Genomic DNA, 25439 nt, shown 5'->3' on the forward strand with positions numbered 1-25439 from the left:
AATGACAAAAAAACGTCATATTCAGTGTAGCCCACTGTGGAAATCTGGATTCCTGGTTGGCCTACAAAATCAGGAATCACAGACTCTTATCGCTCTGGGCTACACCAGACTAGTTAACCAGCAGGGTGCTCCGGTGGATTTAACTGGTGGGCCGGGAAACCAGTACGAGCACCAGAGCTGCTCGTACTAGTGTGGGCCACAGGGTCCCTAACATGGTGGTCCCCTTGCTCCGCCTGGAGGCGTCTCCGCCGCCTTGGGGGCTCATAATCATCGCTAGATGATGAGGAGGAAGCGGATGACAACAGGAATGTGGGGTCATCTTCGTCCTCACTGGGACTCTCGGAGTCAGAGGCAAGCTGGGCGTATGCCTCCTCGGCCGAGGACGTCCGGCGGGCCATAGGGGAGTGTGTGTCTGCGTGTGTATGTGCGTGTGTGTAAAACTTTATTTGGTGTGCGTGTGTGTGGGGGCACGGGTGTTAACGAACTCACCCTAAAACGAGGGCAAAAAAAGTGGGAAAAATTTTTTCAAAACCGCTCATCAACCGTCCGAAGTTGATCAGCGGTGGGGTGTGCGATTCGCTAACAGTGGCCGGACACTAAGAGTGCCGGCCACAGTCAGCGTACACAAAAAAATAAAAATTTAAAAATCCTGCACCCCAAAAAAGTGTGTGTGGTGGGGGGGGGGGCAGGGGGGGTCAAGCGGCAGCACCCCTGGGGGGTCTAGGGTCACACAGTTGTGCTGTGGACCCCAAACACCCTAACTTAGGGTGATGCAATCAAAGTTTTCAAACTAACTTTCCCTTTATTTTCTTTGCCTAACCCAAACTTTCCCTATGCTTTCCCTATGTACCTGAAGTTCAGATGGGGGGTGCTGGGGCACAGATCGGGTCCTGGGGGGCACAGATGGGGTGATGCTGGCAGCGATGGACGACGTGCAGCCAGCTCCTCTCTCCTCCGGCTCCGGAACACAAAAGGAGGAGGAGAGGAGCGCTTGCATCATTTGAATCTGCGCTTGGCCCGCCCACAGACCAATCAGAGGCGATCCTGAGAGGTGATGTCACCATCACCTCTCAGGATCGCTGGATGGTGATAGGTGGAGTGAAATCACACCACCATCACCATCCTGTTCCGGGTTATCGGGTCTTCAGAGACCCGAATAACCCGGAAACGCAGAAAACCGCAGGTCTGAATTGACCTGCGGTTTTCTGCGATCGCAGACATGGGGGGTCACAGGACCCCCCGGTGCATTTAGCCTAGGTGCCTGCTCAATGATTTGAGCAGGCACCGGGTTCCGATCACCGCGCAGCGGTGATCGGAACCATACATGACGTACCGGTATTTATTATAAATATTGAGTCATTCTGTCACAAAGGGTTAAGTGTTTTTCTGGGCGTGTGACTGGTACTTTCACTTTGGGCAGGTCAACTAATAAACCTCATCTTTAAATTACTAAGGCCTCTTTCACACTTGCGTTGTTGGGATCCGGTGTGCACTTCCGTTGCCGGAGGTGCCCGCCGGATCCGGAAAAACTCAAGTGTACTGAAAGCATTTGAAGATGGAGCCGTCTTCAAAATGCTTTCAGTGTTACTATGGCACCCAGGACGCTATTAAAGTCCTGGTTGCCATAGTAGGAGCGGGGGAGCGGTATACTTCCAGTCCGTGCGGCTCCCGGGGCGCTCCAGAATTACGTCAGAGCGCCCCATGCGCATGGATGACGTGATCCATGCGCTTGGGGCGCCCTGACGTCACTCTGGAGCGCCCGGGGAGCCGCACGGACGGTAAGTATGCTGCTCCCCCGCTCCCCGCTGCACTTTACCATGGCTGCCAGGACTTTAGCGTCCCGGCAGCCATGGTAACCACTCTGAAAAACTAAATGTCGCATCCGGCAATGCGCCGAAACGACGTTTAGCTTAAGGCCGGATCCGGATCAATGCCTTTCAATGGGCATTAATTCCGGATCCGGCCTTGCGGCAAGTCTTCAGGATTTTTGGCCGGAGCAAAAAGCGCTGCAGTATTTTCTCCGGCCAAAAAACGTTCCGTTCCGGAACTGAAGACATCCTGAACGGATTTCTCTCCATTCAGAATGCATTAGGATAAAACTGATCAGGATTCTTCCGGCATAGAGCCCCGACGACGGAACTCTATGCCGGAAGAAAAGAACGCAGGTGTGAAAGAGCCCTAAGAGGTCATAAACACTTCTTTAAGCCACATTCTTATCAGTAAGATAAGAACTGAGCTATAATGAGTGTTTATAATATCAGAGAGCAGCGATAAGGAGCCTGTCAGCTCCCCAACAGACCTGAAAAGAGAAAATCCAGAGGCTGCTACTAGGGCATCTCAGCCATGTACAGAAAAAAGGTTTCATATTTTCAAGACCAATTGATTTTTAGCTCAAAATGAGTACAAGGCAATAATAAAAACAAATGCCCCCAAAGGTGTACATAGCAATTAATGCACAAAGTACTGGTATCTACAGATACAACACTGTATACCAGGACATGGGGATAAGAATATAAACCTAATTTACTTAATTACAAAAATTTTATGGAGCAAAATAAATTACAACACATTTTAGCCATCTCTTTAAAACAAAAATAATAATATCTAATCTGAGTGTATGTGTGTGTGTGTATGTATGTCCGGTAAAGGAATCCGACTGTCGCATTTACAATCACGAAATTTGGTACATCAGGTGTCCGGGAAGGTTTTAGAGCAGGTCTCAGCTCTCTAGAACGTACCGTTCCCGAGATATTCCCAAAAAATGCATTAGCCAATAGAAGTTTGGTCATAATCCTTATCAGCCAATAGAAGCTCTCAGGTCCTTCAGCCTCCACATACAGTTCTACTTCAGATTTCCATAACAACAGAGCCATTTATTTTCACTGCTGTAGGTGAGCTTTAAAGGAAATCTGTCACCAGGATAATCACTATTGAAGTAAAGCCATGGCCTAATAGCACTTAGTACCTTATTTCTAGATACGCCTTTTTTCCAGCAATAGATTTTTTTATCCTCTGAAAATCCAGTTTATTTGATATGCAAATGAGCCAGTAAGGTGCCCAGAGTGGTGTCACTCTTGCAGGAAGGAGCCCAGACACGCCCCTGCCACTAGCAGTCCACCCTCAATAGACTTAAAACCCTGCCCCCAGGTCCCGCTAAGCCATGCCCCTGATCCGGTTAGGCCACCCCCCCCCCCCCCCCCCTCCCACTCCTGAGCAGACAGGGATTGAAAAAATTAAAGTAAAAATCAACTTCTGTCAGCTGCAGGGGTGGGAGGGAGGGTGACTTTCTCCCTGCAGCTCACACTCACTTAGGCTCCACTACACTTAGGCTACATTCAGACGTCCGTAGTGCATTGTGGATCCGCAATACACCCAGCCGACACACCCATAGAAATGCCTATTCTTGTCCGCAATTGCGAAAAATCGTTATGAAGCTGACTGACATTAGCGATGTGCTAATGTCAGCAGTACATAACAGTATGATTTATAACTCCCTGCCTGCCGCCGTTCCCTCAAAATAAAGACTTTTATAATATGCTTATGAGCCTCTAGGTGCTGCAGCAACGCCCCATTAGCACCTAGAGGCTCATAAGCATATTATAAAAGTCTTTATTTTGAGGGAACGGCGGCAGGCAGGGAGTTATAAATCATACTGTTATGTACTGCTGACATTAGCACATCGCTACATAACGATTTTTCGCAATTGCGGACAAGAATATGCATTTCTATGGGTGTGCCGGCTGGGTGTATTGCGGATCCGCAATGCACTACTGACGTCTGAATAGAGCCTATGTGTAGTGGAGCCTAAGTGAGCGTGAGCTGCAGGGAGAAAGTCACCCTCCCTCCCACCCCTGCAGCTGACAGAAGTTGATTTTTACCTTCATTTTTTCAATCCCTGTCTGCTCAAGACTGTGTGTGTGTGTGTGTGTGTGTGAGGGGCGTGGCCTAACCGGATCAGGGGCATGGCGCAGTGAGTGAAGGATGCGCTACTGCTGCCGGCTTCCTCACTGCGCCGAAGGAAGGAAGCCGGCAGCAGGAGCGCGTCCTTTCACTCACTGCGCCTGCGTTGAATAATAAAAACTGGACGGCACAGGCGTGGGATTTACGGGACACTCAGGAGAACTCGAAAGTCAATCAACTGGACATGGGAATGCCAAAGGGTGAGAAGACAGAGCCTCTAGGTGCTGCAGCAACGCCCGACTAGCACCTAGAGGCTCATTAGCATATTATAAAAGTCTTTATTTTAAGAGAACGGCGGCAGGCAGGGCGTTCTAAATCATACTGTTATGTACTGCTGACTTTAGCACATTGCTAATGTCAGTCAGCAACATAACGTTCTTTCTCATGACAGAAAACCTTTAAAGATAATATCATGATAGTGGCTTATGTATGTAAGAAAAAATAGTTTGGTGTAAAAATCAATAGACATACCAGATTTGCTAGTTCTGGAACGATCAGAAGTTCTATTTCCACGCTCTTCCTTATCCTTTTCTGCAGGTTTGCCATCATCTTTATTATACACATCTTTCTTGTCTGATGAACAACTTTATGCATGCGGACAAAAAGATTACTTACATTACAAGGAAGTTACATGTTAAATGATATTTTAAATATTTTTTCAGAGCACTATCAAAAAATTCCATAACTTTACTATAGGGTTCTATAATTTTTCTGCTGTCCATATGTTTCAAATTTGTTTCAGAAAATTGTAGTTTTCAAAACGTGCTGATATCTGGTTCCAATTTTAAAGGTTATCAGTTTTAATAGCACTAACAAGCAGATGACAGAATGGCCAAATAATGAAAACAGCAAGAAGAAACAAAGAGCAAAATGAGGAGGGGAGTATTAGGCCTGTTTCACACTTGGGTTATGGCGTTCCAAGTTTGAGATTCGGCACAGGATCTCAAAAGCAGAATTAAACGGATCCGTGACATTTAATACATCCAGATGCATTCCACTTCAGCCGAATCAGGTTGTATTAAATCTAAACTGAACAAACTATTTTAAGTCAATGGGCCGGATCTGGCACCAATGACTTACATTGATTCTCATGCCAGATCTAGTTTGTTCCGTTTATCATACCAGCTTGCAGCGATTTTGTGCATAGTCAAAAAACGTAACAAAACGGAACGCATCCTAATCAGTTTTATCTCCATTGACAAATAAATGGGGACAAAACTGGCCAGTTTTGGCCGGCTTTTAGATCCTCAGCCGGATCTGAAAACTGGAAATCTACAATGCAAGTGTGAAACAGGCCTTATCTGGGAAGGATTAGGAGTGTACAGTAATTAACCATCTTAAGTTCCAATTAATTCACTGCAATACCAGATAAGTCATCACTAAAAGTGTACCACTGTGTAATGGATAGAGTTTCTTACCGCAGCATTGCTCTTACTGAAATGAAAGAAGTGTTACTGCAATTACAAGCTCCGTCTCCTGCAGTGGGAACGGATCTGCGAAGACCGAGGGCCTGAGCTATGGTCGTTAAAAAAATTGTCTGGGATATTGATGGTCTACCCTCAGGACAGGCCATCAATATAAAAATCCAGGACAACCCTTTTAAGGAGTTCAGACACTATTTATGGTTTAAGGAGTTAAAAATGATTTCACCCAGTGACTGACAGTCATCTCTGCATGCAGAGGTACACCTAGCCTTTCAGCTGCCACAAGTAAACCGTGAAATGGCACCCACTTTCCCTTTCACAATAGGGTGGGCGGGCAGGTAGAGGAAAGATGGCAGAGAAAGAAAAACATATTTTATGTACACGTGTTATAGAATCACACGCTAGACAAAATCCATAGACTAATAATTACAAATGTGGTAACCACAAATTGGACATTTGGTGTGCCACTTTTATAGCACAGTGCGAAAAACATTCATACACTGTTCATGCAGCACAGACAATAGCTTTGCACTACACAAATAGCATAGGCTTGCTGCATTAATGGAGAAGGACACAACAAACATTTGTTCAAAGGGGTTATCCTATGATTAATGTAAGAAATTAAAATCAATCATAGTACATATCAACCTCTTTTAACCCCTTCACGCATTATCACGTACGTGAGGGAATGCGGCTTCTTGCTGCATCCTCACATGCATGTACGCTATGTGATCGGGCAGGTGTAGCTCCTGTGTAAGGCATCAGGCCTGCCATAGAAACCATCGGCCCCTTGTCAGCGCAGCGTGGGGGGGGCGATGGAGTCAGAGGGAGCCCTCTTCAAACCCCGTACGTGCCGCGGTCAGCACTAACCGCAGGACGGGCCCGGCTATTACCGATAGCCGGGTCCCTGCTGCATCGCTGTATGCGGAGATGCCGGCGGATTAACCCTTTCAGATGCTGCGGTCAGCGCTGACCACAGCATGTGCAGGGTTTGCAAAGGGCTCCCTCTGACTCCATCGGCCCCCCACGCTGCGCTGACAAAGGGCCGATGGTTCCTATGGCAGGCCTAATGCCTTACACACAAAGAAAGTTCGCTGATGGAAATGGACGTAGGACTTCAAATTAGCGAATTTATTTTGAGAAAGCGCATGACCATGTAAATAACGCGTTTCGGGGACAAACAGTTCCCCTTCATCAGGCTAGGTGACAATACATACAGCCGTGGCCAAAAGTTTTGAGAATTACATAAATATTGGAAATTGTTAAAGTTGCTGCTTAAGTTTTTATAATAGCAATTTGCATATACTCCAGAATGTTATGAAGAGTGATCAGATGAATTGCATAGTCCTTCTTTGCCATGAAAATTAACTTAATCACAAAAAAACCTTTCCACTGCATTTCATTGCTGTCATTAAAGGACCTGCTGAGATAATTTCAGTAATCGTCTTGTTAACTCAGGTGAGAATGTTGACAAGCACAAGGCTGGAGATCATTATGTCAGGCTGATTGGGTTAAAATGGCAGACTTGACATGTTAAAAAGAGGGTGATGCTTGAAATCATTGTTCTTCCATTGTTAACCATGGTGACCTGCAAAGAAACGCGTGCAGCCATCATTGCGTTGCAAAAAAATGGCTTCACAGGCAAGGATATTGTGGCTAAGATTGCACCTCAATCAACAATTTATAGGATCATCAAGAATTTCAAGGAAAGAGGTTCAATTCTTGTTAAGAAGGCTTCAGGGCGTCCAAGAAAGTACAGCAAGCGCCAGGATCGTCTCCTAAAGAGGATTCAGCTGCGGGATCGGAGTGCCACCAATGCAGAGCTTGCTCAGGAATGGCAGCAGGCAAGTGTGAGTGCATCTGCACGCAGTGAGGCGAAAACTTTTGGAAGATGACCTGGTGTCAAGAAGGGCAGCAAAGAAGCCACTTCTCTCCAAAAAAAAATCAGGGACAGATTGATCTTCTGCAGAAAGTTTGGTGAATGGACTGCGGAGGACTGGGGCAAAGTCATATTCTCCGATGAAGTCTCTTTCCGATTGTTTGGGGCATCTGGAAAAAGGCTTGTCCAGAGAAGAAAAGGTGAGCGCTACCATCAGTCCTGTGTCATGCCAACAGTAAAGCATCCTCAGACCATTCATGTGTGGGGTTGCTTCTCATCCAAGGGAGTGGGCTCACTCACAATTTTGCCCAAAAACACACCCATGAATGAAGAATGGTACCAAAACACCCTCCAACAGCAACTTCTTCCAACAATCCAACAGTTTGGTGAAGAACAATGCATTTTCCAGCACGATGGAGCACCGTGCCATAAGGCAAAAGTGATAACCAAGTGGCTCGGGGACCAAAACGTTGACATTTTGGGTCCATGGACTGGAAACTCCCCAGATCTTAATCCCATTGAGAACTTGTGGTCAATCCTCAAGAGGCGAGTGGACAAACAAAAACCCACTAATTCTGACAAACTCCAAGAAGTGATTATGAAAGAATGGGTTGCTATCAGTCAGGAATTGGCCCAGAAGTTGATTGAGAGCATACCCAGTCGAATTGCAGAGGTCCTGAAAAAGAAGGGCCAACACTGCAAATACTGACTCTTTGCATAAATATCATATAATTGTCGATAAAAGCCTTTAAAACGTATGAAGTGCGTGTAATTATATTTCACTACATCACAGAAACAACTGAAACAAAGATCTAAAAGAAGTTTAGCAGCAAACTTTGTGAAAACTAATATTTGTGTCATTCTGAAAACTTTTGGCCACGACTGTACAAGTGAATATTTATAATGAAAGAAAAGTAAAAAAAAACGCCAAACAGCACACCCATGTACCGCCCACAGTGGGAGGGGCTGGCACTGGGTTGTCATCTTGATGGCAGTATGCAAAAATCGTAGATGCAAAGTGGAATTTACATAAATAAAAACAATTATATCAAAAATATCAAAAGATTGAGTGTTTTTAATCATATTATAATAAATTGTTGGTAAATAGAGTAGGGAGATCTTGTGACCGCAGGTGCGGTCACGTGGTGTATTACATCCTAAGGAGGGTGGGGGTAAGCCAACCAATTGATTCTTTAGATATTGGGAGCAGTCACATGGTGCGATCACATGGTATATTACATCACTGAGCAGGGCGGAGATATGTCGCACTGCTTGTACTTTGGCTATTATGGAAGCAGGCACGTGATCGGAGGAGGCGTGACCGTCTCCATGGTAAAGGGGCCTATTTTTGCATACTGCCATCAAGATGACACCCAGTGCCAGCCCCTACCACTGTGGGCGGTACATGGGTGTGCTGTTTGACTTTTTTTTTTTTTACTTTTCTTTCATTATAAATATTCACTTGTATGTATGCATTGTCACCTAACCTGATGAAGGGGAACGGTTTGTCCCCGAAAGGCGTTGTTTACATGGTCATGCGTCTTCTCAAAATAAAAAATAAAAATATCTAAATTGAAGTCCCACGTCCATTTCCATCAGCGAACTCGCGCCACTGCAGAAACTTTTTTTGTGACTAACACTCTCTGGAGGATTGGACCCCCTTTCCAGGAGAGACACTCCCTGCGGCTGCAGTCCTGTGGAATTGGATTTTATTTGTATCTACAATAGAGTTGTGACTATCCTCTAGCACAACCCGACAAGGTGAGCTTTTCTCTTTCTTGTTGTAATACCTTAAAGGGGTTGGCCACCATAAGTATAAAAAACAGTAAAGTGCTCCAGACAATAACTAAAGCCAAGAGGAATTTGTATCATGACAGATGTACTGTATATATATCATTTTTCTACTGCATTCGGCATAGTATGCTCCCATTAATGAGAGGCTGTGTGGGTGGAGCAGCTTCAAAGTGAAAGTAAAAATCCCAACATGCATCACAGCAAAGCATCTTCAGAGGAACGGTCACATGACATCTCTGCCTACTTGTGATGCCATAGTGACAACAGCACATTAGGTGTCATTTCATCAGTGCTTTAGCATACCTCCCAACTAGAATAGAAGGAAGAGGGACACTACGTGCCCAAGGCTACTTTCACACGTGTTTTTTGCGGATCCGTAAAGGATCTGCAAAAACGGTTCTGTTACCATAATATAACCGCATGCATCCGTCATAAACGGATCCATTTGTATTAGGTCTTCTATAACCATAACGGATCCATCTTGAACACCATTGAAAGTGAATGGGGGACGGATCCGTTTTCTATTGTGCCAGAGAAAACGGATCTGTCCCCATTGACTTACATTGTGTGCCAGGACGGATCCGTTTGGCTCAATTTCATCAGGCGAACAGCGTTTTGGTGTCCGCCTCCAAAGCGGAATGGTGAATGATAAGAGGCAAACTGATGCATTCTGAGTGGATCCTTTTCCATTCAGAATGCATTAGGGCAAAACTGATCCATTTTCGACATACCTCCCCCGTACCAGGACAGTCATTGAAATCCGGGACTGTCCTGCCGGATACTGGAAGGAGGTATGGCTTTAGGCCTCATGCACATGACCATAGCCTGCCTGTGCCTGTATTGTGGCCAGCGAACAGGGGGTCTGCAATATACAGGCACCAGCCGTGTGCGCACCGTATCAAGTGATGGGTCTGAAATCCGAAAGATACGGTGTGGTCTGGAATGGAAGCACAGATCGGAAACCTATGGAGTGCATGCATGGGTTTTCTGTCCATGCCTTCGCACTGCGAAAAAGTACTGTCGGATGCAGATTACAGACCCCATTTAAATGAATGGGTTCATGTCTGCAGACAGTGGACACACTGTCGGCACCCATGCATTGCAATGTATACACACACACACGTGTGTGTAAATATATGTATATAAATATGTATATATACATATTTATTTATATGTACACATACTTAGGCTCCATTCACACATCCACAATTCCATTCCGCATTTTGCAGAAAGGAATTGCGGACCCATACATTTCTATGGGGCCGCACGACGTGTGGCCCCGATCTGGAATTGCGGACCCGCACTTCCGGGTCCGCAATTCTGATTCTGAAAAAAATAGAACATGTCCTATTCTCTTAGTGCCGGCAATGTGCGGTCCGCAAAATGCGGAACGCACATTGCCGATGTCTGTGTTTTGCAGATCCGCAAAACACACACACGGATGTGTGAATGTACCCTTAGACATAAATACATACACACACATACATACACACATATAGACATATAGACATATACGGTCAGTGCCCATGCATTGCGGACCGCAATGTATATACACATATAAATATATTAAACACGTGTGTTATATTTTGTGTATGAATAAATATGTGTGTATATATATATTATTTTCTTCAAAAAGCAGGCAGCACTCCAAGGTAAAGGTGTGTATACATATATATATATATATATACACACACACAAAATCATAGTTCCTAGCTAGATGTCTTGCTTTCCCTGTTGGTTGCAGGGAACGTGGCTTAGTGGGTCGGCTGTGTGGTGATAGTGCAGGGGGGGATGGGGATTGACTAAGTAGCTTCTGCAGTAGGGACTCTGAAGTTTGTTTTTTTATCACAGCTTTTTAGCCAGCTTCTGACAGTTATCAGCTGTTTGTAGAGATCGGGAACAAGCAGCTGATTCCTGTCACAGTTGGAGTTGGCAGCAGGGAGCCGACCACTGACAGGAGCAGACGGCACATGCGCATGGACAAGCTTCCTCTCAAGCTCCTCCATGTCGCGTGCAACCATGGACGAACTCAGCTGCAAGGTAGAGCAGAACTAAGGGGGAGTGGCTTATAACTGAAAGAAAAGCAGACAGATGTGTTTAATGAAGTATATTAGGGACTTCATTTTTTCCCTGCCTGCCACACTGTAGTGGAGAGTATTTAAAGAGTAATCAACCCCTTTAATTTTCCCGAACGTACTATCCTATTGTATGCCTGTTTTCTCTCTCCCACCACTCCACTCGCAGACTGAGTGGAGTGTAGAGACGTCCCCCTTTTCAGTAATTTCTTACACAGGCATCGAAGCCTGTCCGCTACGGAAGCCCAGGAGAGCCAGCCTGCAGGCTGGGTCTTCTAGGCAACTGTCAGCATCTTACTGTTTAACCGCCTCCGGACCGCCTAACGCAGGATCGCGTTCCGGAGGCGGCAGCGCTGCGCAGAGTCACGCATATACGCGTCATCTCGCGAGACGCGAGATTTCGCTCAAAGCCGGCCCGCGCATGCGCATCGCGGGCCGGCAAAAGTTAGAGGACAAGTTCGTCACCAGTCTGCCAGCAACGATCATTGGCTGGCAGGCTGGCGATTTTCAAAAAAAAAACGAATCAAAAGCCATCTAACACATTATATTAGTAAATATGATGTGTTAACCACCTCAGCCCCCAGTGCTTAAACACCCTGAAAGACCAGGCCACTTTTTACACTTCTGACCTACACTACTTTCACCGTTTATTGCTCGGTCATGCAACTTACCACCCAAATGAATTTTACCTCCTTTTCTTCTCACTAATAGAGCTTTCATTTGGTGGTATTTCATTGCTGCTGACATTTTTACTTTTTTTGTTATTAATCGAAATTTAACGATTTTTTTGCAAAAAAATGACATTTTTCACTTTCAGTTGTAAAATTTTGCAAAAAAAAACGACATCCATATAGAAATTTTGCTCTAAATTTATAGTTCTACATGTCTTTGATAAAAAAAAAAATGTTTGGGTAAAAAAAAAATGGTTTGGGTAAAAGTTATAGCGTTTACAAACTATGGTACAAAAATGTGAATTTCCGCTTTTTGAAGCAGCTCTGACTTTCTGAGCACCTGTCATGTTTCCTGAGGTTCTGCAATGCCCAGACAGTACAAACACCCCACAAATGACCCCATTTCTGAAAGTACACACCCTAAGGTATTCGCTGATGGGCATAGTGAGTTCATAGAACTTTTTATTTTTTGTCACAAGTTAGCGGAAAATTATGATTTATTTATTATTTTTTTTTCTTACAAAGTCTCATATTCCACTAACTTGTGACAAAAAATAAAAAGTTCTATGAACTCACTATGCCCATCAGCGAATACCTTGGGGTCTCTTCTTTCCAAAATGGGGTCACTTGTGGGGTAGTTATACTGCCCTGGCATTCTAGGGGCCCAAATGTGTGGTAAGGAGTTTGAAATCAAATTCTGTAAAAAATGACCTGTGAAATCCGAAAGGTGCTCTTTGGAATATGGGCCCCTTTGCCCACCTAGGCTGCAAAAAAGTGTCACACATCTGGTATCTCCGTACTCAGGAGAAGGTGGGGAATGTGTTTTGGGGTGTCATTTTATATATACCCATGCTGGGTGAGAGAAATATCTTGGCAAAAGACAACTTTTCCCATTTTTTTATACAAAGTTGTCATTTGACCAAGATATTTATCTCACCCAGCATGGGTATATGTAAAAAGACACCCCAAAACACATTCCTCAACTTCTCCTGAGTACGGGGATACCAGATGTGTGACACTTTTTTGCAGCCTAGGTGGGCAAAGGGGCCCATATTCCAAAGAGCACCTTTCGGATTTCACTCCTCATTTTTTCCTGAATTTGATTTCAAACTCCTTACCACACATTTGGGCCCCTAGAATACCAGGGCAGTATAACTACCCCACAAGTGACCCCATTTTGGAAAGAAGACACCCCAAGGTATTCCGTGAGGGGCATGGCGAGTTCCTAGAATTTTTTATTTTTTGTCACAAGTTAGTGGAAAATGATGATTTATTTATTTTTTTTTCATACAAAGTCTCATATTCCACAAACTTGTGACAAAAAATAAAAACTTCCATGAACTCACTATGCCCATCAGCGAATACCTTGGGGTCTCTTCTTTCCAAAATGGGGTCACTTGTGGGGTAGTTATACTGCCCTGGCATTCTAGGGGCCCAAATGTGTGGTAAGTAGGTAAATGACCTGTGAAATCCGAAAGGTGCTCTTTGGAATGTGGGCCCCTTTGCCCACCTAGGCTGCAAAAAAGTGTCACACATCTGGTATCTCTGTATTCAGGAGAAGTTGAGGAATGTGTTTTGGGGTGTCTTTTTACATATACCCATGCTGGGTGAGATAAATATCTTGGTCAAATGCCAACTTTGTATAAAAAAATGGGAAAAGTTGTCTTTTGCCAAGATATTTCTCTCACCCAGCATGGGTATATGTAAAATGACACACCAAAACACATTCCCCAACTTCTCCCGATTACGGAGATACCAGATGTGTGACACTTTTTTGCAGCCTAGGTGGGCAAAGGGGCCCATATTCAAAAGAGCACCTTTCGGATTTCACAGGTCATTTTTTACAGAATTTGATTTCAAACTCCTTACCACACATTTGGGCCCCTAGAATGCCAGGGCAGTATAACTACCCCACAAGTGACCCCATTTTGGAAAGAAGAGACCCCAAGGTATTCGCTGATGGGCATAGTGAGTTCATGGAACTTTTTATTTTTTGTCACAAGTTAGTGGAATATGAGACTTTGTATGAAAAAAAAAAATTAAAAAAAAAATAAGCATTTTCCACTAACTTGTGACAAAAAATAAAAAATTCTAGGAACTCGCCATGCCCCTCACGGAATACCTTGGGGTGTCTTCTTTCCAAAATGGGGTCACTTGTGGGGTAGTTATACTGCCCTGGCATTTTCCAGGGGCCCTAATGTGTGGTAAGTAGGTAAATGACCTGTGAAATCCTAAAGGTGCTCTTTGGAATATGGGCCCCTTTGCCCACCTAGGCTGCAAAAAAGTGTCACACATGTGGTATCGCCGTATTCAGGAGAAGTTGGGGAATGTGTTTTGGGGTGTCATTTTACATATACCCATGCTGGGTGAGAGAAATATCTTGGCAAAAGACAACTTTTCCCATTTTTTTATACAAAGTTGGCATTTGACCAAGATATTTCTCTCACCCAGCATGGGTATATGTAAAATGACACCCCAAAACACATTCCCCAACTTCTCTTGAGTACGGCGATACCAGATGTGTGACACTTTTTTGCAGCCTAGATGCGCAAAGGTGCCCAAATTCCTTTTAGGAGGGCATTTTTAGACATTTGGATACCAGACTTCTTCTCACGCTTTGGGGCCCCTAGAATGCCAGGGCAGTATAAATACCCCACATGTGACCCCATTTTGGAAAGAAGACACCCCAAGGTATTCAATGAGGGGCATGGCGAGTTCATAGAAATTTTTTTTTTTTGGCACAAGTTAGCGGAAATTGATATTTTTAATTTTTTTCTCACAAAGTCTCCCGTTCCGCTAACTTGGGACAAAAATTTCAGTCTTTCATGGACTTAATATGCCCCTCACGGAATACCTGGGGGTGTCTTCTTTCCGAAATGGGGTCACATGTGGGGTATTTATACTGCCCTGGCATTCTAGGGGCCCTAAAGCGTGAGAAGAAGTCTGGAATATAAATGTCTAAAAATTTTTACGCATTTGGATTCCGTGAGGGGTATGGTGAGTTCATGTGAGATTTTATTTTTTGACACAAGTTAGTGGAATATGAGACTTTGTATGAAAAAAAAAAAAAATTCCGCTAACTTGGGCCAAAAAAATATCTGAATGGAGCCTTACAGAGGGGTGATCAATGACAGGGGGGTGATCAATGACAGGGGGGTTGATCAATGACAGGGGGGTTGATCAATGACAGGGGGGTGATCAGGGAGTCTATATGGGGTGATCACCACAGTCATTGATCACGCCCCTGTAAGGCTTCATTCAGACGTCCGGATGCGTTTTGCGGATCCGATCCATCTATCAGTGGATCCGTAAAAATCATGCGGACGTCTGAATGGAGCTTTACAGGGGGTTGATCAATGACAGGGGTGTAATCAATGACAGGGGGGGTGATCAGGGAGTCTATATGGGGTGATAACCACAGTCATTGATCACGCCCCTGTAAGGCTTCATTCAGACGTCCGGATGCGTTTTGCGGATCCGATCCATCTATCAGTGGATCCGTAAAAATCATGCGGACATCTGAATGGAGCTTTACAGGGGGGTAATCAATGACAGGGGAGTGATCAATGACAGGGGGGTGATCAGGGAGTCTATATGGGGTGATCAGGGGTGATCAGGGGCTAATAAGGGGTTAATAAGTGACGGGGGGGGGGGGGGGTGTAGTGTAGTGTAGTGGTGCTTGGTGGGACTTTACTGAGCTGTGTCCTCTGGTGGTCGATCCAAACAAATGGGACCACCAGAGGACCAGGTAGCAGGTATATTAGACGCTGTTATCAAAACAGCGTCTAATATACCTGTTAGGGGTTAAAAAAAACACATCTCCAGCCTGCCAGCGAACGATCGCCGCTGGCAGGCTGGAGATCAACTCTCTTACCTTCCGTTCCTGTGAGCGCGCGCGCCTGTGTGCGCGCGTTCACAGGAAATCTCGGCCATCGCGAGATGACGCATATATGCGTGACTCTGCGCAGGGCTGCCACCTCCGGAACGCGATCCTGCGTTAGGCGGTCCGGAGGTGGTTAAATGGCTTGTCTGCTCCTCTGCTGGTCCTTTTTGTCGGTTGGTTCCAGCAGAGGAGCAGACATCACAGTGAGTACCCACAAACAGTACACTTAGCCCCAGATCACCCCCCATCACTCGAATTAACCCCTTGATCGCCCGTGTCAATCAACTAGTGAAAGGAAAAAAGTGATCAGTGTAAACTGTCACTTTTTTTTTCCACTGGTATTGACGGTTAGGTTTTAGGATAGTTTAGGCCCCTTGGTTAGGTAGTTTAGCGTCAGTTAGCTCCCAGCCCACCGCACCACAGTCACTGATTCGCAGATTAGCTTATCGCTAATCAGCATTTGTACTTTTATAGTATCTGTAAGTGATCAAAACTGATCACAGTCAGATCTATAATAGTATTAGTGTCACCTTAGCTCGCCCTTCACCCAAAACGCAGAGTTTGCCCGATCAGGCATGATCGGTCGCCCACACGTGCGTTCACCCACACCCGCCCCGCCGCAGTGACAAAAAATATATATTTTTTGATCACTGCACAATCACTTTCCAAGCGCTGCGGTGATAAAAAAAAAATCAGTTTTGATATTTTTTATCAACCGCAGCGGCCTCCAGTACTTCGCTAGCCTCCCCTTTGTAAGACAGGCTTGCTTTTTTTCTTGGGTAGTCTTAGGGAATACCCCTAAATTTAGTAGTCCAAATGTCAAACAGGGGGTATTCTTCTGAAGAGGCCTACAGGATTCTGACTCAGTCGGATGAGGAATGGGAACCCTCATCTGACGAATCTAGCGGGTCAGAATATGATCCTGTAGAAAGCAGTGGCACTCTGACCCAAAGTTCGGACGAGGAGGTGGAGGTCCCTAATAGAACCAGGCGTACCCGGCCCCGTGTCGCTAGACCACAGGTTGCGCAGGATCCGCTTCAAGAGCAGCAGAGTGGGGCTGGCGCTGTCGGATCACATGGTGAGGCATACACCAGCAGCGCAGCCCTCCCTGGACCTAGTACCAGCACTTCCGTACAACATGGTGAAGTGGCGAGCACCAGAAGGGCAGTTGAAGCTGGTACGGTGGCACGTGCAGTAGTTACCCCGTCGCAGCCACCGCACAGACAGGCCCGTAGAGCCCCTACAGTCCCTGAGGTGCTGGCAAATCCTGATTGGCAGTCACCAACTTCAGCCGCACCTGTAGTTCCCCCTTTCACCGCCCAGTCTGGAGTTCGGGTTGAGACAGCTCAGATTGGTTCGGCCCTGGGATTTTTTTGAGCTGTTCTTGACTGCGGAGCTCTTGGACTTAGTCGTAGCAGAAACAAACCAGTATGCCACACAATTTATATCCGCCAACCCGGGAAGCTATTATGCCCAGCCTTTCTGGTAGAAACCAGTCCAAGTTTCCGAAATAAAAAAATTTCTGGACCTTCTCCTCAACATGGGTCTAACCAAAAAGCATGAATTGCGGTCATATTAGTCCGCGAACCCGATTCATCACATGCCCATGTTCTCTGCTGCTATGTCCAGGGCACGATTTGAGGCCATCCTGCGTTTCCTGCACTTTAGCGACAACACCACCTCCCGTCCCAGAGGCCACCCTGCTTTTGACCGGCTCCACAAAATTCGGCCCCTCATAGACCACTTCAACCAGAAATTTGCAGATTTGTATACCCCAGAGCAAAACATCTGCGTAGACGAGTCCCTAATACATTTTACCGGGCGCCTTGGCTTCAAACAATACATCCCAAGCAAGCGCGCCCGGTATGGGGTCAAATTGTATAAGCTCTGTGAAAGGGCCACAGGCTATACCCACAAATTTCGGATCTATGAGGGAAAAGATCAGACCCTGGAGCTGGTCGGTTGCCCTGACTACCTGGGGAGCAGTGGGAAGACAGTCTGGGACTTGGTGTCACCCTTATTTGGCAAGGGGTACCATCTTTATGTGGACAATTTCTACACAAGTGTGGCCCTCTTCAGGCATTTGTTCCTAGAACCGATTGGCTGCTGTGGCACCGCGCGAACTAGTCGCGTGGGCTTCCCCCAACGGCTCGTTACCACCCGTCTTGCAAGGGGGGAGAGGGCTGCCTTGTGTAACGAAGAACTGCTCGCGGTGAAATGGAGAGACAAGCGTGATGTTTACATGCTCTCCTCCAATCACGCAGACACGACAATACAAATTGAGCGAGCAACCCGTGTCATTGAAAAGCCCCTCTGTGTCCACGACTATAATTTGCTCATGGGAGGGGTGGACTTCAATGACCAGATGTTGTCTCCGTATTTAGTTTCCCGACGCACCAGACGCTGGTATAAGAAGGTGTCTGTATATTTAATTCAATTGGCTGCATATAAAATAGTTTTGTTCTCTACAGTAAGGCTGGGAGAACGGGATCTTTCCTCAAATTTCAGGAAGAGATCATCGAGAACCTCCTGTATCCAGAAGGTTCCGTGGCCCCATCCACCAGTGTAGTTAGCCGTCTACACGAGCGACATTTCCCCAGTGTCGTTCCTGGTACCTCAACCCAACCGTCACCCCGAAAAAGATGTCGTGTCTGTAGCAGGAGTGGAATAAGGCGTGACACCCGCTATTTCTGTCCTGACCACCCTGCCCTATGCTTTGGAGAGTGTTTCCGGAAGTACCACACACAGGTACACCTAGCATAGGGATTGCATCTCACAGGACAGGCACACAGGGCTATTAGGGCCCTTTTACTCACAGCTGCTGCAAACCTCTCCTTTCACCTGGGATAAAGTGCATAATGTACTTCGCCACATCTTTGGGTGATTTGCGCTTTGCACATTGTCCCATGGGGAAGGAGAGGTTTGTCCTATAAAAGGTATAAAAAAAAAAAAAAAAAAAAAAAAAAAGGTAAGCAAAAAAGTTAACTTCAGTTCAAAAAGTAAAAAAAAAAAGTTTATATGTTCTGTTCAAAAGTTATTAAAAAGTTAATAAAATTTATTGCGTTGCGGCCTATTTTTTTCTTTTTTTTTTTTTTTACCTTCCAGGTGGACCAACCGATCGACTAGCTGCAGCACTGATGTGTATTCTGACAGAAGCATTGCGCTGCTGTCAGATTACACACAAGTCGGTGTATGCGGCGCTGCAAGACGAGATTTCTCCTCTGCAGTAAAAGATACGTTTGCCGAGGCATATGAGCTGAGGAGGCGGCGGTGTTCATATGCTTTGGCAAACACTTTGTATATATAAAAAAATATAAAAAATCCCGGCAATGATTTATTCATCCACATCGATTGATGTGAATGGAGAAATCTGGTTTGCCAGGGCATACGAGCTAAGTGGGTATGGATGTTGGGTGGAGCTCCTATGTCCTGGCAGACGCCTTTCCCCTCTTTTTTTTTTTGGCAGAGATTTTTTCATCCACATTGATCGATGCGAATGAAGAAATCTGTGCCGTTCATTTTTTCTTTCAGCCCAGAGGCTGAACGGAAAAAAAAAATCTCATTACCCGTATGCTCAATATAAGGAGAATAGCAGAAACTCCTAATGCTGGCCATACATGTAATGATTGCGGAGACCCTCAAATTCCAGGGCAGTACAAACACCCCACAAATGACTCCATTTTGGAAAGCAGACACCCCAAGGTATTCACTGAGGGGCATATTGAGTCCATGAAATATTGAAATTTTTGTCCCAAGTTAGCAGAAAGGGAGACTTTGTGAGAAAAAAATATATATATCAATTTCCGCTAACTTGTGCCAAAAAAAAAAAAAATTCTATGAACTCGCCATGCCCCTCATTGAATACCTTGGGGTTTCTTCTTTCCAAAATGGGGTCACATGTGGGGTATTTATACTGCCCTGGCATTTTAGGGGCCCCAAAGCGTGAGAAGAAGTCTGGTATCCAAATGTCTAAAAATGCCCTCCTAAAAGGAATGTGGGCCCCTTTGCGCATCTAGGCTGCAAAAAAGTGTCACACATGTGGTATCTCCGTACTCAGCAGAAGTTGGGCAATGTGTTTTGGGGTGTCATTTTACATATACCCATGCTGGGTGAGATAAATATCTCGGTCAAATGCCAACTTTGTATAAAAAAATTGGAAAAGTTGTCTTTTGCCAAGATATTTCTCTCACCCAGCATGGGTATATGTAAAATGACACCCCAAAACACATTGCCCAACTTCTCCTGAGTACGGAGATACCACATGTGTGACACTTTTTTGCAGCCTAGGTGGGCAAAGGGGCCCACATTCCAAAGAGCACCTTTCGGATTTCACCGGCCATTTTTTACACATTTTGATTTCAAACTACTTACCACACATTTGGGCCCCTAGAATGCCAGGGCAGTATAACTACCCCACAAGTGACCCCATTTTGGAAAGAAGACACCCCAAGGTATTCGCTGATGGGCATACTGAGTTCATGGAAGTTTTTATTTTTTGTCACAAGTTAGTGGAATATGAGACTTTGTAAGAAAAGAAAAAAAAAAAATCATAATTTTCCACTAACTTGTGACAAAAAATAAAAAGTTCTATGAAGTCACTATGCCCATCAGCGAATACTTTAGGGTGTCTACTTTCCGAAATGGGGTCATTTGTGGGGTGTTTGTACTGTCTGGGCATTGTAGAACCTCAGGAAACATGACAGGTGCTCAGAAAGTCAGAGCTGCTTCAAAAAGCGGAAATTCACATTTTTGTACCATAGTTTGTAAACGCTATAACTTTTACCCCAAATTTTTTTTTTTTTACCCAAACATTTTTTTTTTATCAAAGACATGTAGAACAATAAATTTAGAGAAAAATTTATATATGGATGTCGTTTTTTTTGCAAAATTTTACACCTGAAAGTAAAAAATGTCATTTTTTTGCAAAAAAATCGTTAAATTTTGATTAACAACAAAAAAAGTAAAAATGGCAGCAGCAATGAAATACCACCAAATGAAAGCTCTATTAGTGAGAAGAAAAGGAGGTAAAATTCATTTGGGTGGTAAGTTGCATGACCGAGCAATAAACGGTTAAAGTAGGGTAGGTCAGAAGTGTAAAAAGTGGCCTGGTCATAAAGGGTGTTTAAGCTATAGGGGCTGAGGTGGTTAAGATCAAACCCTGAAAAGGTGAAGTCCCACAGTGGGACAAATATAAGAAGTTAAAAAAAAGTTTATTTTTTTTTATAATAAAGTTTCAAGTAAAAAAAAAAAAAAAAAAAGCCCCCTCACCATAAAATAGTGTTTAAAAATAAATAAAAAACAGACATATTATGTTCGCCGCATCCGTAACGAAGTGCTCTATAAAAACGTCACATAATCTACTACCTCAGGTGAACGCCATAAATTTTTTTAAATAAGAGCTGAGCAAAAAATGCCATTTGTTTGTTACCTTACATCACAAAAAGTGTAATTCCAAGTGATCAAAAAGTCATATGCAACCCAAAATACACTGCTCAAAAAAATAAAGGGAACACTTAAACAACACAATGTAACTCCAAGTCAATCACACTGCTGTGAAATCAAACTGTCCACTTAGGAAGCAACACTGAGTGACAATCAATTTTACATGCTGTTGTGCAAATGGGATAGACAACAGGTGGAAATTATAGGCAATTAGCAAGACACCCCCAATAAAGGATTGGTTCTGCAGGTGGTGACCACAGACCACTTCTCAGTTCCTATGCTTCCTGGCTTATGTTTTGATCACTTTTGAATGCTGGCGGTGCTTTCACTCTAGTGGCAGCATGAGACGGAGTCTACAACCCACACAAGTGGCTCAGGTAGTGCAGCTTATCCAGGATGGCACATCAATGCGAGCTGTGGCAAGAAGGTTTGCTGTGTCTGTTAGCGTAGTGTCCAGAGCATGGAGGCGCTACCAGGAGACAGGCCAGTACATCAGGAGACGTGGAGGAGGCCGTAGGAGGGCAACAACCCAGCAGCAGGACCGCTACCTCCGCCTTTGTGCAAGGAGGAACAGGGGGAGCACTGCCAGAGCCCTGCAAAATGACCTCCAGCAGGCCACAAATGTTCATGTGTCTGCTCATACGGTCAGAAACGGACTCCATGAGGGTGATATGAGGGCCCGACGTCCACAGGTGGGGGCTGTGCTTACAGCCCAACACCGTGCAGGACGTTTGGCATTTGCCAGAGAACACCAAGATTGGCAAATTAGCCACTGGCGCCCTGTGCTCTTTACAGATGAAAGCAGGTTCACACTGAGCACATGTGACAGAGTCTTGAGAAGCCGTGGAGAACGTTCTGCTGCCTGCAACATCCTCTGGCATGACCGGTTTGGCATTGGGTCAGTAATGGTGTGGGGTGGCATTTCTTTGGAGGGCCGCACAGCCCTCCATGTGCTAGCCAGAGGTAGCCTGACTGCCATTAGGTACCGAGATGAGATCCTCAGATCCCTTGTGAAACCATATGCTGGTGCGGTTGGCCCTGGGTTCCTCCTAATGCAAGACAATGCTAGACCTCATGTGGCTGGAGTGTGTCAGCAGTTCCTGCAAGACGAAGGCATTGATGCTATGGACTGGCCCGCCCGTTCCCCAGACCTGAATCCAATTGAGCACATCTGGGACATCATGTCTCGCTCTATCCACTAACGTCACGTTGCACCACAGACTGTCCAGGAGTTGGCAGATGCTTTAGTCCAGGTCTGGGAGAAGATCCCTCAGGAGACCGTCCGCCACCTCATCAGGAGCATGCACAGGCGTTGAAGGGAGGTCATACAGGCACGTGGAGGCCACACACACTACTGAGCCTCATTTTGACTTGTTTTAAGGACTTTACATCAAAGTTGGATCAGCCTGTAGTGTGTTTTTCCACTTTAATTTTGAGTGCGACTCCAAATCCAGACCTCCATGGGTTGAAAAATTTGATTTCCATTATTTTTTATTTGTGTGATTTTGTTGTCAGCACATTCAACTATGTAAAGAACAAAGTATTTCAGAAGAATATTTAATTAACTCAGATCTAGGATGTGTTATTTTTGTGTTCCCTTTATTTTTTTGAGAAGTGTAGTAACAAACCGTCATCTCTTCCTGCAAAAAATGAGTCCCTACAAAAGACAAATCGCCCAAAAAACAAACAAAATATGTCTTTCAGAAAATGGAGATGCTAAAATGATTTTATTGTGTAAAACTGAAATACATAAAAAAATTTAAATTTAAAAAAATGACATATTAGGTATCGCTGCGTCCATAAAAACCTGCTCTACAAAAATATCACATGATCTAACCCCTCAGGTGAATTCCATAAAAGAACAAAATAAAAACTGGCAAAACAACCAATTTTTTTTGTCACTTTGCCACATAAAGTGTAATATTGAGTCCCCAAAGAAATCATATGTACCCAAAAATGCTCCCCTACACAAGACTATCGGCAGAAAAATAAATGAAATGTAGCTTTCAGAAAATGAAGACACAAAAACATTTTTAATTTTCAAAAATGCTTTATTATGTAAAACACTATTTGGTATTGTTGCGTCCGTATCAATCTGCTCTATAAAAGCAACACATGATCTATTCTGTCAGGAAAACTCCGTAAAAAAACCAAAAAATAAAAACTGCCACAACAGCAATATTTCTGTTACCTTGCTTCACAAAAAGCGTATTATCAAGCAATCAAAAATTATATGTAGCCCAAAATAGTACCAATAAAACTGTCCCCTCATCCCACAGTTTACAAAATGGGGTCACTTTTTGGAAGTTTCTACTCTCGGGGTGCATAAGGAGGTCTTCAAATGTGACATGGCAATTTAAAATGATCCTAGTGAATTCTGCCCTCCAAAATCCATATGGCTCTCCTTTCCCTGTGCGCCCTGCCGTGTTCCCATACAGCAGTTTATCACCACATGTGGGGCGTTTCTGTAAACTGCAGAATCAGGGTAACAAATATTGAGTTTTCTTTGGCTGTTAAACCAGCCCTGTACATCACGTGGATCCAGAGATCTCCCAATCCATTACTGTGCTAGACTTAGTTCAAGCTGGCAGTTTTCTCTTGGATGTGGGGGGGTGCCCGTTTGCCACTGCTGGTGGCAGTTGAAGGATGCTTGGCCAAACGCCTTTGCCTCTATGCGGCCTGCTTGGCCAAACGCCTTTGCCTCTATGCGGCCTGCTTGGCCAAACGCCTTTGCCTCTATGCGGCCTGCTTGGCCAAACGCCTTTGCCTCTATGCGGCCTGCTTGGCCAAACGCCTTTGCCTCTATGCGGCCTGCTTGGCCAAACGCCTTTGCCTCTATGCGGCCTGCTTGGCCAAACGCCTTTGCCTCTATGCGGCCTGCTTGGCCAAACGCCTTTGCCTCTATGCGGCCTGCTTGGCCAAACGCCTTTGCCTCTATGCGGCCTGCTTGGCCAAACGCCTTTGCCTCTATGCGGCCTGCTTGGCCAAACGCCTTTGCCTCTATGCGGCCTGCTTGGCCAAACGCCTTTGCCTCTATGCGGCCTGCTTGGCCAAACGCCTTTGCCTCTATGCGGCCTGCTTGGCCAAACGCCTTTGCCTCTATGCGGCCTGCTTGGCCAAACGCCTTTGCCTCTATGCGGCCTGCTTGGCCAAACGCCTTTGCCTCTATGCGGCCTGCTTGGCCAAACGCCTTTGCCTCTATGCGGCCTGCTTGGCCAAACGCCTTTGCCTCTATGCGGCCTGCTTGGCCAAACGCCTTTGCCTCTATGCGGCCTGCTTGGCCAAACGCCTTTGCCTCTATGCGGCCTGCTTGGCCAAACGCCTTTGCCTCTATGCGGCCTGCTTGGCCAAACGCCTTTGCCTCTATGCGGCCTGCTTGGCCAAACGCCTTTGCCTCTATGCGGCCTGCTTGGCCAAACGCCTTTGCCTCTATGCGGCCTGCTTGGCCAAACGCCTTTGCCTCTATGCGGCCTGCTTGGCCAAACGCCTTTGCCTCTATGCGGCCTGCTTGGCCAAACGCCTTTGCCTCTATGCGGCCTGCTTGGCCAAACGCCTTTGCCTCTATGCGGCCTGCTTGGCCAAACGCCTTTTCCTCTATGCGGCCTGCTTGACCAAACGCCTTTGCCTCTATGCGGCCTGCTTGGCCAAACGCCTTTGCCGCTATGCGGCCTGCTTGGCCAAACGCCTTTGCCTCTATGCGGCCTGCTTGGCCAAACGCCTTTGCCTCTATGCGGCCTGCTTGGCCAAATGCCTTTGCGTCCTTGCCTGTTCTGGCTTGCTGACTAAGTCAATGCCTAATAAACACTGGCTGACTGTGAGCCTGGGCCTGTTTAGCCGGCTGCCTTTGAGCTGGGGCATATCTGACTAGCTGCCTTTGAGCCTGGGCGGTTTAAAAAATATATATAAAAAATAAAAAATTACGGACTTTGTGGCGGGGTGACTAATTACATGTGCCTCTATACCTGTGTAGCTCATTGCTTGTGTGTTTATGCTTGCTGGGAAGACAGTTCCTACAGTTATGCATTGTAGATGTCTGCTGCTGGGCTTCGTGGTTCAGTTAAGTTTTATTGGCTGCCTACTTGTGTAGCAGTGTCTGGATGGTGACAACTGTGTTTGGATCACTGTACTTGGGCTCTGAGTGGGTGTCTACATGACTTGCAGTGTCAAAGGTGCCGCCATGTCTGCATGCAAGGTGAACTAATTCTGTGGCTATGCCTGGTTGACAATTTCAGGTTGCAAGTTTATAGTAATGGCCTACAGAAAGCACAGCACACCAGCATAACCCTATAATACTCCTGAAGGGGAGTGAGA

General features: G+C 45.4%; 1 protein-coding gene across 1 annotated transcript in view; it reads right to left on the bottom strand.

The window, feature by feature from the left end:
- Positions 1–25439, bottom strand: part of LOC120989572 (scaffold attachment factor B2-like) — a 392913-nt gene that overhangs the window by 245985 nt on the left and 121489 nt on the right. Inside the window, exon 5 of the mRNA XM_040417765.1 lies at positions 4432–4544. Within this exon, the coding sequence (XP_040273699.1) occupies positions 4432–4544 (113 nt within the window). The remainder of the gene's footprint in view (positions 1–4431; positions 4545–25439) is intronic.

The sequence above is a fragment of the Bufo bufo genome, chromosome 2, assembly GCF_905171765.1.
Source record: "Bufo bufo chromosome 2, aBufBuf1.1, whole genome shotgun sequence".
NCBI lineage: Eukaryota > Metazoa > Chordata > Amphibia > Anura > Bufonidae > Bufo > Bufo bufo.